This window comes from Megalops cyprinoides, chromosome 7, assembly GCF_013368585.1.
Source record: "Megalops cyprinoides isolate fMegCyp1 chromosome 7, fMegCyp1.pri, whole genome shotgun sequence".
Classification (NCBI taxonomy): Eukaryota; Metazoa; Chordata; class Actinopteri; order Elopiformes; family Megalopidae; genus Megalops; species Megalops cyprinoides.
Genome location: NC_050589.1, coordinates 35892490 through 35901923, shown reverse-complemented (window position 1 = coordinate 35901923; position 9434 = coordinate 35892490). Strand labels below are relative to the sequence as shown.

The 9434-nt window shown below is 39.6% G+C and overlaps 1 protein-coding gene across 1 annotated transcript; it reads left to right on the top strand.

Moving 5' to 3' along the window:
* The first annotated feature begins 393 nt into the window (after positions 1–393).
* LOC118780843 (homeobox protein Hox-D3-like) lies at positions 394–5959 on the top strand. The gene is made up of 2 exons (XM_036533562.1): positions 394–448; positions 5253–5959. The coding sequence occupies exons 1-2, from the start codon at positions 394–396 to the stop codon at positions 5957–5959; spliced, it is 762 nt and encodes a 253-aa protein (XP_036389455.1).
* Positions 5960–9434: the final 3475 nt, after the last annotated feature.

Genomic DNA, 9434 nt, shown 5'->3' with positions numbered 1-9434 from the left:
GATATGCAAAAATCCCCCTTTTACGAAAATGAAGGACCCTTTTTGGGTTATACATGCCAGGAAACATCCAGTTTAGACCTTCAAAAACTGGATCCAACTTCCATGGACAACCAATTTCTCCCCTGTCACCTGCAGGGCGACAGTTCAGCCTTTGACCACGACAGTGATCCCAAGCACAGAGTGGGATCCACTGGAGGCCACATCCATGAATTTCGAGAGTTACCACTCTGCCAGCATCCTCTCGTCCCTTCTCCAGATGTCACTAGGATGAGCCCGTGTAGGAGCGGGCTGGACCCAGAGAGTGGAACTCCTGGTGCAGCCAAAGCCCCCAGCGCAGACAGGACTAGCAGATATCCCTCCGAATGTCACCTACACAAACACATCTTTCCTTGGATGAAAGAAACACGACAGTTCGCAAAACAGAGACTACAAAGCTTCACTGAATCAGGTAAGATTGTTAAAAATTATTCCGTATGGGCTGAACTTGCAGGTTTGATACTAATGGGTTTGGTTGTGCTGTTGTGGTCTTGTATCGTATCTGAATAGATTATGATTTGACCAATAAATTGTGAATATTGAATATTGAAAATTGAATATGTGTTTTAATACTATTCTGGTTGTGTCCCTAAGGTACGAGTTACTTGTGTTTAATTATCTCGTTACACCAAAGTTCGAGCAGTTCTGTCTACAGTTCGTTCGAAATCTATTACCGGCACGTTAAAGTCTAACAACGAATTGTCAGCCACTTTCATCTCCTAAGAAGTATTTTTTGAAATGAATTCGTTTCTTCGCTTTTTTAATTTCTTAAACTATATTTGTACACCGTGAACAACTAAAGCGATACATGTTACATAGCGTTTGTTGTTTATTGTTTGTTTGTCGAATTTCATACTGAAAGTCCCAGGCAGAACATAAAAGTGGGCCCATTTTTAAAATCAGTAAATGGTGTGATGGAAGTACTCTTCTTCTTCAATACATTATTGTTATTGTTGTTATGACCGCAACTACAAGAAATAGTAGTAGTACACCATCTTAGAGGACATATGGCTGTAGCAACAGTCGCACTAATCAAAAAAGTCTGCTGAAAAAATATCCAAAAGGCTCTGCCTGTTTTGCATTAACATATCACCATGGTGAAGTACATATCAATACATAGCCTAATATCATATATAAAGAGCCCTTGTGCAGTACATTGTTCACTTTTTATGGTACTTCTAGTCTTCATTTTAAGATGCTCTCTAAGGAGACACCTTTCGGTCTTTCGGTGGCAGGGAGTGTCAAGCTTATCATCATCTCTTCAATCCAGAAAACAGTGGATATGTCCTGGCAACCACAGATCATTAATAAACATGCATTTACAAATATATATTCATGGTGGCAAACAGCCAACCTGATAGGATGATACTATTTGGACTGGGGGCGCATGCGCACATCCAAAAGGTATTAATTTATTATATAATTTTCTTGTTTATTGAAATCCTGATCACATCCACATCTGCAAACTACTGTCAAGGAAATGACTCATTTATGCATGATACAACTGTTTTGTGTAACACTGCCTTTGTGGTTGAAACACATAAGAACAGATGGTGTGTGTGTTTGTGTGTGTGTGAACCAGATTATGGTCATGATGTTTAAAGTTCTTAATTTCAGGCTTGCCTTCCATTTTTATGTGTTGCAGTTCTCATCTTTGTTTCAAGTTGTAGTTTTTATCAGAAGCATACATATGAAATGGTTTAAACTCAGAAGAAATTGCTATTTGTCAGTTAGGTTCTTGAGTAGTGTTGGGTACCTAATGTTGCACAAGAAGAATACAATGTGTGTCAGACTGAAGTATGTAAGACTGAAGCTATGGGATGGATCTCAGTGGACTGGGATGGACCAATTCAAGAGACTCACATTCTCCCCAATTCAGGAGATGAGTCAATGATAAGGTGGTACCCACTGTGTGGTAAGTTATCATCACTATTGAAGAACTGAGAGGCTTATGGTGCTCTTGGGGAGGTTTTCAAGCATCCCGAGAGCCTGTATTCTTGCTTGGATTCCACACAGTCCTTCTCTTCCTCTTGCGCTCTGCATCTGATTTGCATACCCTTATTGAAATTCAACAATCAAGGCTGGGACTGAGTGCAAAACACGAACAGCTTACATGTCTATACAGTGTGAGGAACCTAATGATGTCTGGCTCTTTCTGTGGCTCCTCCACTATCCCCTTGCGACCCCACCCATGTTCCTTCCCATCAACGCCTCACAGACACACACACGCACACACGCACGCACACACGCACACACACACGCACACACACACACAGACATTGTGTGTGTGTGTGTGTGTGTGTGTGTGTTTGTGACACTTTGTTTCCAGCCTTACATTATGTGTTGCATATTACTACTTTCATGTGGCACAGATAAAGGATTATTGAGCTGCTGAGTGAAGTAAAAGGTCATTAGTTCCGTTTTTGCAAGTCATGCATCATTTAATAAACAGGATCATCTTCCTCTATTTCTTAATTAATTTACTTTTTGATGATCTGTTAAAAGATAGTGTAGGTATGATAGAATCAGGTTTTTTCCATCATAGCTACAAAAGACATTAAAACACAAAAACTGTGTGCGAGTGTGTGTGCCAATATTAACACCGCTGTTTGTCTTTGTGACTTTTGTTGACCCTTAAAGGATGCGAAAGGAAACTTATGACCAGTGTTCAGCCCTACGACAGTGTAATTCATTCTTAACTGTATTACATTATGCTAAATTACTCATTTAAGATGTTGTGATAATTTGCAAAGTAATCCTTGTAAAACATATTCCTGTGGCAATGGTCAGTAAGGTGTTACTACATAACCATTATAAAAATTCTCAGATTTACTCATGCATCCTTCATGCATGTCTTAAACTTGACATACTTCTGAAGTTATTATACTCCGCATGACAAACTGAAAAGTGTCAGGAGATGAGTTTTATGCCCCAACACAAAATATTAAAAATTGTATTGAGATGTCAGCTACTGACCACATCGACAAATAAAGATCAACAGTTAGTTTAATACAATAAGATATTTACCCTGCCTTGTTATTTTTGTTGCTTTGAGCTGAATGTTTAGTAATGTAGTTTAAAATTAGCATTTTGACCTTGTTTAAACCAAGTTGAATAGCTGACCACAGTCACCATGCTTTAGATTGAAATATGGTGTTTGTGGTTGAAGTTGGTTTCCTTTTGCATGAGTGCTTTCTCTTTTTTCTGTTTACTGATGAGCTGGGACTCAAATCAAGACAAACATTTGAACCAGACTTAAGGGAAATAAAGAACCATGTGTTGTCTTGCGTCAAGAAGGTGAAAGTACATTTGACCCTATTGATATCCCCTCAGAAATTGCTGTCTGGTACCCTTTTTACATTTATTGCCTTTGATTCCTAATTGCATGTATTTGGGGTACTGTTTTTGGTCAAATGAATGATATCCTGTTTTCTCATTTTGCCAAGTGACCAGTTTCAGAGGTTATCTGGAAAGTAGCCTTCCTCATTGGGAGGAGCAATGTCTGCTGAGAGAAAACTGGTCTTTTTTTTTTTCCGAAAGCCCCCCAGTGAATTCACACTACAAAACTGGTGCTAGGCCTGTAAAAAACAGGTGGACGGGAGAAGTGACGTGGGCAACGGTCTCTGCTCCTGCTGAAGCTGACCTGGATGCAGTAAGAGCAGGAGATAAAATGTCCCACTTAAACTTCATTAACCTATTAGCATGGCAGAGTGTCTGCTCTCTCTCTCAGATCTAAGGGGGAAATGAAAGCTGGCTTTTCTTCCCCCTCTTTTTCACATTCACATCAGATTGATCTTTGCGGTGCAGTTTACTGGACACAATCGGTCCACAAAGAGAGTAATCATAGGTTTATCCTGGAACAAATTAATGCTGAATAAGGAGAAACACATTGTGGTGGGGAAAAAAGTGGTTACAGTCCGGAGAATGAATTAGAATTGGCAAGTAATGTTTTAAGTGACTGCACATTTACCCATATGTCTGCTTTTTCTTTGCAACTGCTGTAAAAATGCTTTTAAGCAGACCCGGACAAATTGTGTTCTTGTTGAGTTTGCCAGATGAGTTTTCCAACATCTCTGTCATCATTAATATAATTTTTTGTTATTTCTCTCATTGTCATTGCATGTGTTTAGTACTGAACTAAAAAAATAAAAAAGATATCACAGAGGGCATATTTATTATGAATCTTTTGAAGACAAGTTTTTTTTATCTTGGCTGGTAAAAACATTACAAACCTCACAAAGTATGTTTATAGAATGAGACAAACTTTTTTTTTTTTTTACATTTTTTACGCAACATTTTCATTAATTACAGTGCCCACCAAACAAATGATATTGTGTAGATATTGTTGAGAACATTTTGAATTCAATATTAAACATTTAGAACAAAGCATATTGTGGTTTGATTGAATGTGGGACCCCTCCTTTTTTAGATTTGTCTCAAGACAAGTACAAATCCCCTGTAGAATTCTTGGATAAATGTTTGGCTCTCTTTCTACAAAACATAATTCAAAATGGGGGTCCTTGTACAGCTGTCTCCTGTTTCTTGCCAGTGAACAGGTTGGAGTTTTTGACACCTGTGAAATGACCTTCAATTTGCCATTGCTGTGAAAAGGAAGATAACTGACTTGAGACGTTGGAAAAATGAAATTTGTTAAGAAAAAACCCTTCCGTTTTCTGAAGACTTATGGCTTTAGTTTAACACAGGAGACAGGCAATTAAGTTGCAATAGAAAACCAGAACAGGTTTTACACAAAACTGAATATTATAGAAGAGAAGGGAAAAACTCCAGATCCAGAAAAGAGTCCCTTTTCCTGAAAGTGCTGTTAATTCAATTCTTAATACACTGCTTCTATTTTCTTTTATAGAATTATTACAAGATGTTCTGAATGCATATTTTAAAAGGACAGTTGTTACTCATATTTAGCACTGGAAATGCACACCAAACTCCCTGAATACAAGAACAGTTATTTCACATTGTTGGAATCACGCAGGAAATTGGAATTGTAAAATATATGACAAATGCCTCTGTGTATGTCCTAAATAAGGAATTGTATATCTATATTATATTATATTATATCTAAATTACTTCATACATGCTGTCTGTTTGTTTTAATTGAGGACAACAGCTGTTTTGACTTGAGTGCTAATTTCAATGAGTGTTCTGTGCATTTCCATTGTGTCTCTTCTGTCCGCACTTGTCTGTCTGTCATGTTCCAGGTGAGTCAGCCAACAGCTGCGGTGAAGCCAGCCCTCTGGGGCGTGGTGCTGGTGGTGGCGGTGGTCATGGCTCGGGGTCAAAGCGTGCCCGCACGACGTTCACCAGCTCCCAGCTGGTGGAGCTGGAGAAGGAGTTCCACTTCAACCGCTACCTGTGTCGCCCCCGGCGGCAGGAAATGGCCTCCCTGCTGAAGCTGTCTGGTCGGCAAATCAAGATCTGGTTCCAGAACCGACGCATGAAGTACAAGAAGGACCAGAAGGGGAAGGGGATGATGGAAGGGATGCCTGACTCTTCAGGGGGGCCCTCTCCTACCCCCAGCCCCAGCCCCTCCACAGCCTACACTGCGCCCATCTTCCACCCCCCCTACAAGTCCTCCAGAAGTGCCTATTGTGTGGCTGTTTACAGTGCTCCAGACCGGTCCTACTCTCCTCACCAGCAGGCCGGTGTCATCTCTTCCTTGGCACAGGACTACGATCAGGCTGAGTCTGTGCCAGACTATGCTGGTGTCAGTGGACATGGCTGTGCTGCCAACAGAGATGCATTCCTGCCAACCAGTGTGCCTGCTGCTAGCTTAGGCATTGCAGATTCCCCTTTTGCTATTGTGGACTATGGCTGTGTTGTCACTGGCCATGGTGAACGGGCACTAGGACCCTGTGATGTGCATCTGCCCACTTTCAATGATTTCATTACACATTGCAACAGTTAGAGACCTCCTGGAGGTGTGCCTCCCAACCCTTACCTACGTGTAAAAACACCCACCCCAGATTTTGCTAGGCAAGTCCTCCGTCATAGTGCTGTTTCTCACCTTTAAAATACCACAGTCACTATGGGCTTACCATCAAGGAGGAGAGTTGTAAGATTTGTAGTTCTTATCAGGTGATTTACAGTGACCTTCAGGCATTAATAAACTACACTCCCGGCGTGCATTGCGATAGGCAGGCTGCCCAGAGAGAATCTGTGACTTATCATCTGACATTATTCAAAGGATGAAAGGTTCCTTTTGCTAGACTCTTGCTGGCCCTCTTCAGAATAAACTGATTTATACATCTGACTCGTTGTTTATGGATTCAAAACCCCATCAGATTTATATTTGCAAGAGAAAATATAGAAGGCACTTATCGCATTGGTTTAAGACTATGAGATAGCACTCCAGGAAAGCTTTTCTGTTTAAATACAAACAAACACTGTAATGCACAAATGTATATTAGCTACTGAGCAGCATCTGTTTTCAGCCTGAGAAATATGCACAAAGCATTATAAGACTCTTACTTTCTTCCTCCTCATGATGTAAATATATTTATTAAATTATATTACAGTTACTTATTTACATGACATAGAGATTATTTTACCTATGTATTCATTGCAATGGAAAGCATGTGGATGATTTGTTGGGGTATTTTATAGTCACAAGTACTGAATTTTAACAATCAGGGGTTTCAAACAATGCAAGGTAAACAGGGTTTATAAAGCATTTTTAAAAAATCCAACATTATGAGTGTAATGTCCAATGCAAGATACACTAACAAATTACAGGTGATTGGCAAATAACCTTTTTATTTTTAGTTTAATTCCCATGTCCTTTATATGATAATGTTGTAATTTTTGTGAAATATTAAATAATAAATGTTCATATTGAATGAAGCCATATTTTGTCATTTTGAGGCAATAGCTAGTGATGTTTGTCGAATGAAACAAGTTATTTGATCTGTCTTTCTTGTCTGCAGTTCAGAATATACAAATGAAATCTTAGGATAGGTAGTAGGATTTTCCTGAACCTGACTGCATTTTCCCCAATTCCTCCAGTTAATCTTGAAGTCTTTACTGAATCGGCAGCCATTTGCTGCAGTCCCATCACAGACCTTTAACAGCGCATTTTAAGGAGGATGTGGTGTCATTCACCTAAAGGCAGTGTCTTTGATAGGATTCATCAGCATGCTCTGCATGAGTTTTCCAATGTGCCCATGTATTTATGGTTCAATATAGCTAAACATCAAGAAAACTCATGGCACTGTATACACTAAGCAAGCCTATGCATCCTGGACATTTCATATCTATGGAACCATGGTTTTCATGTTTTATAACTGCAAACCAAGCAAACACTGTTTTACTTTGCTAACCCCTCCCTCAAAGTCTTTTACTTTTTTTAGTTTTTTAAATGTCGTGAGCATCTGATTGTTTAAGGCATGAATTCAGATTTATACAAAATAAATATACAAACAGAATCCCCAGAGTAATTTACATGTGGTAAATGTAACCTTCAAATCAGCAATATTTTTCAGCTCCTAGCGATGTTTCTGATATTAATTAAATCTGTCTTCATCCCCACACCCCTTGGGAAAATCATTTCTTAAACATCTGCAGCATCAAAAATGTTGATGTTATATTCAGATAGCACCTGGAATGACTGATTGAGACCTGTTTCTTGTTATATTTTGGGAATTTAATATAATTACAAACACACACGTAAATTATGGTATCCACGATAAATAGATAGAAAATTAAGTAAAAAGAACAGAGGACTTGAAAAGACTGTCATTATATGATCATCAACCGAGGCTGCATCTCTGGAACAGTCTGTATTTTATACAGTAAAGGCATATCCGTGTTCCTCTCGTTCTCCCTCCGCCTCCTCCCCAACATTAATCATCCGGACAGGGCGCTCTTTCTAGCGGTCCAACCACAAGCTTTCAACCCGCTGGGTGCAATGACAGTGTCGCTACCAGGGCGCTACTTGCCCGCCCCCCTCTCTGTCTTTTCAATGGTGGACTCAGAGCATAGGAGGCCAGGGCAACTGTAGGTTGGCACTCATTTTCGCTTTGAAGACATTCTGTGAGAGTCTGATATGCCATTTTAGCGATAATTCTGTCACTGCAATATCGTCTATTCTACGATTGATAGGGCCCGACTCATTGTAAACTTTCAACAGTTAATTTGTTTCCTCTCATGTGGCCGTTTTGTTTTATTGCCCACGGACAACAATGTCTAAATATCAAAAAGGATGCTTCTGTTTGTTTAGTTTCAGCCCATTATTCAACAATTTATTTGAATACCTTAACCACCATTTTGCTGGAGGCTAAACACATTTTTAACACTAAAACAATCAGCTTTAAAACAGACTAAATATGCAGCCATTTATTTATTTATTTTGAAAAAAAAAAAACTGTGGGTTGGGTTCTATTGAAATGCTTGCTTGAATAGCTCAGTTCTAACGAGCTAGAAAGGTTCATTAAAAGTCATTAGGAAAGCTATGTGAAACTGATTTTGCGATCACGTGTATATATTTCACTGATCACAATGAAAGGGATGGACTCGTCAGGATTAATGTTAAATTGGCTCTTGCAATATAATGGCCTCTCGACCCTGAAACAGATGCAGCGTCTTCGTTGCATATGGCGCATGTATTACTTACAGTACCACAAAAAGTTCCTTTCCAACTGTAAGATCGGGGATCCCCATTTCGTGAGCCATTTCTCTATTTCCATGTTCCCCTCTTTCGACATGAACCTCCTTCGACTGTACATCCTGAATGTTAATAAACTCTCTCTCTCCCGCCCTCTCTCTCTTTCTCTCTCAAGCAACCCCCCCCCCCCCCCCCTCTCTCTCTCTCTCTCTCTCTCTCTCTCTCTCTCAGTTGCACAGTTCATTTTAAATGAATTAGAGTTCCATTCCCGGAATTAAATCAAATATTTACCAGTAATTCAATTTAGAAGACTACTGGCTAAAAGCCGTACATAACACATTTGAAAGACTCGCTTTTGTCATTCGACACAAAGGTAAAAAATGTATATTTTCTTTGGCCCATGCTGAAGGCTACCATCAAAATACTGCTGCAGTTTCCTTACAAACGGCACACAATGTCGCGCGCGCTGATTTGCAACACATTCAGACACACGCGCACGCACACCTGCCTCGTCAGCACGCTGTCCGTTGCTCTGCATTTTCTTTAAATTGGAGACAGTAAATTGTGTTCGATATTTTTGTTGCATCAGTGCTCACTATACCATACTTCAATATCTTTTGAATAAGCTGTTTCTGCAGATTCGCTTCCTCCCATGCGAAGAAAATCTCTCCATTCTGATGATAATATGTTGAATCTCATAATGGAGGTCTTGTTTATATAATGCTAGTGTTTACGAGAAATTCATTTTAGAGGCTCAGTCTTAATTAGGCAAATGCCAGAT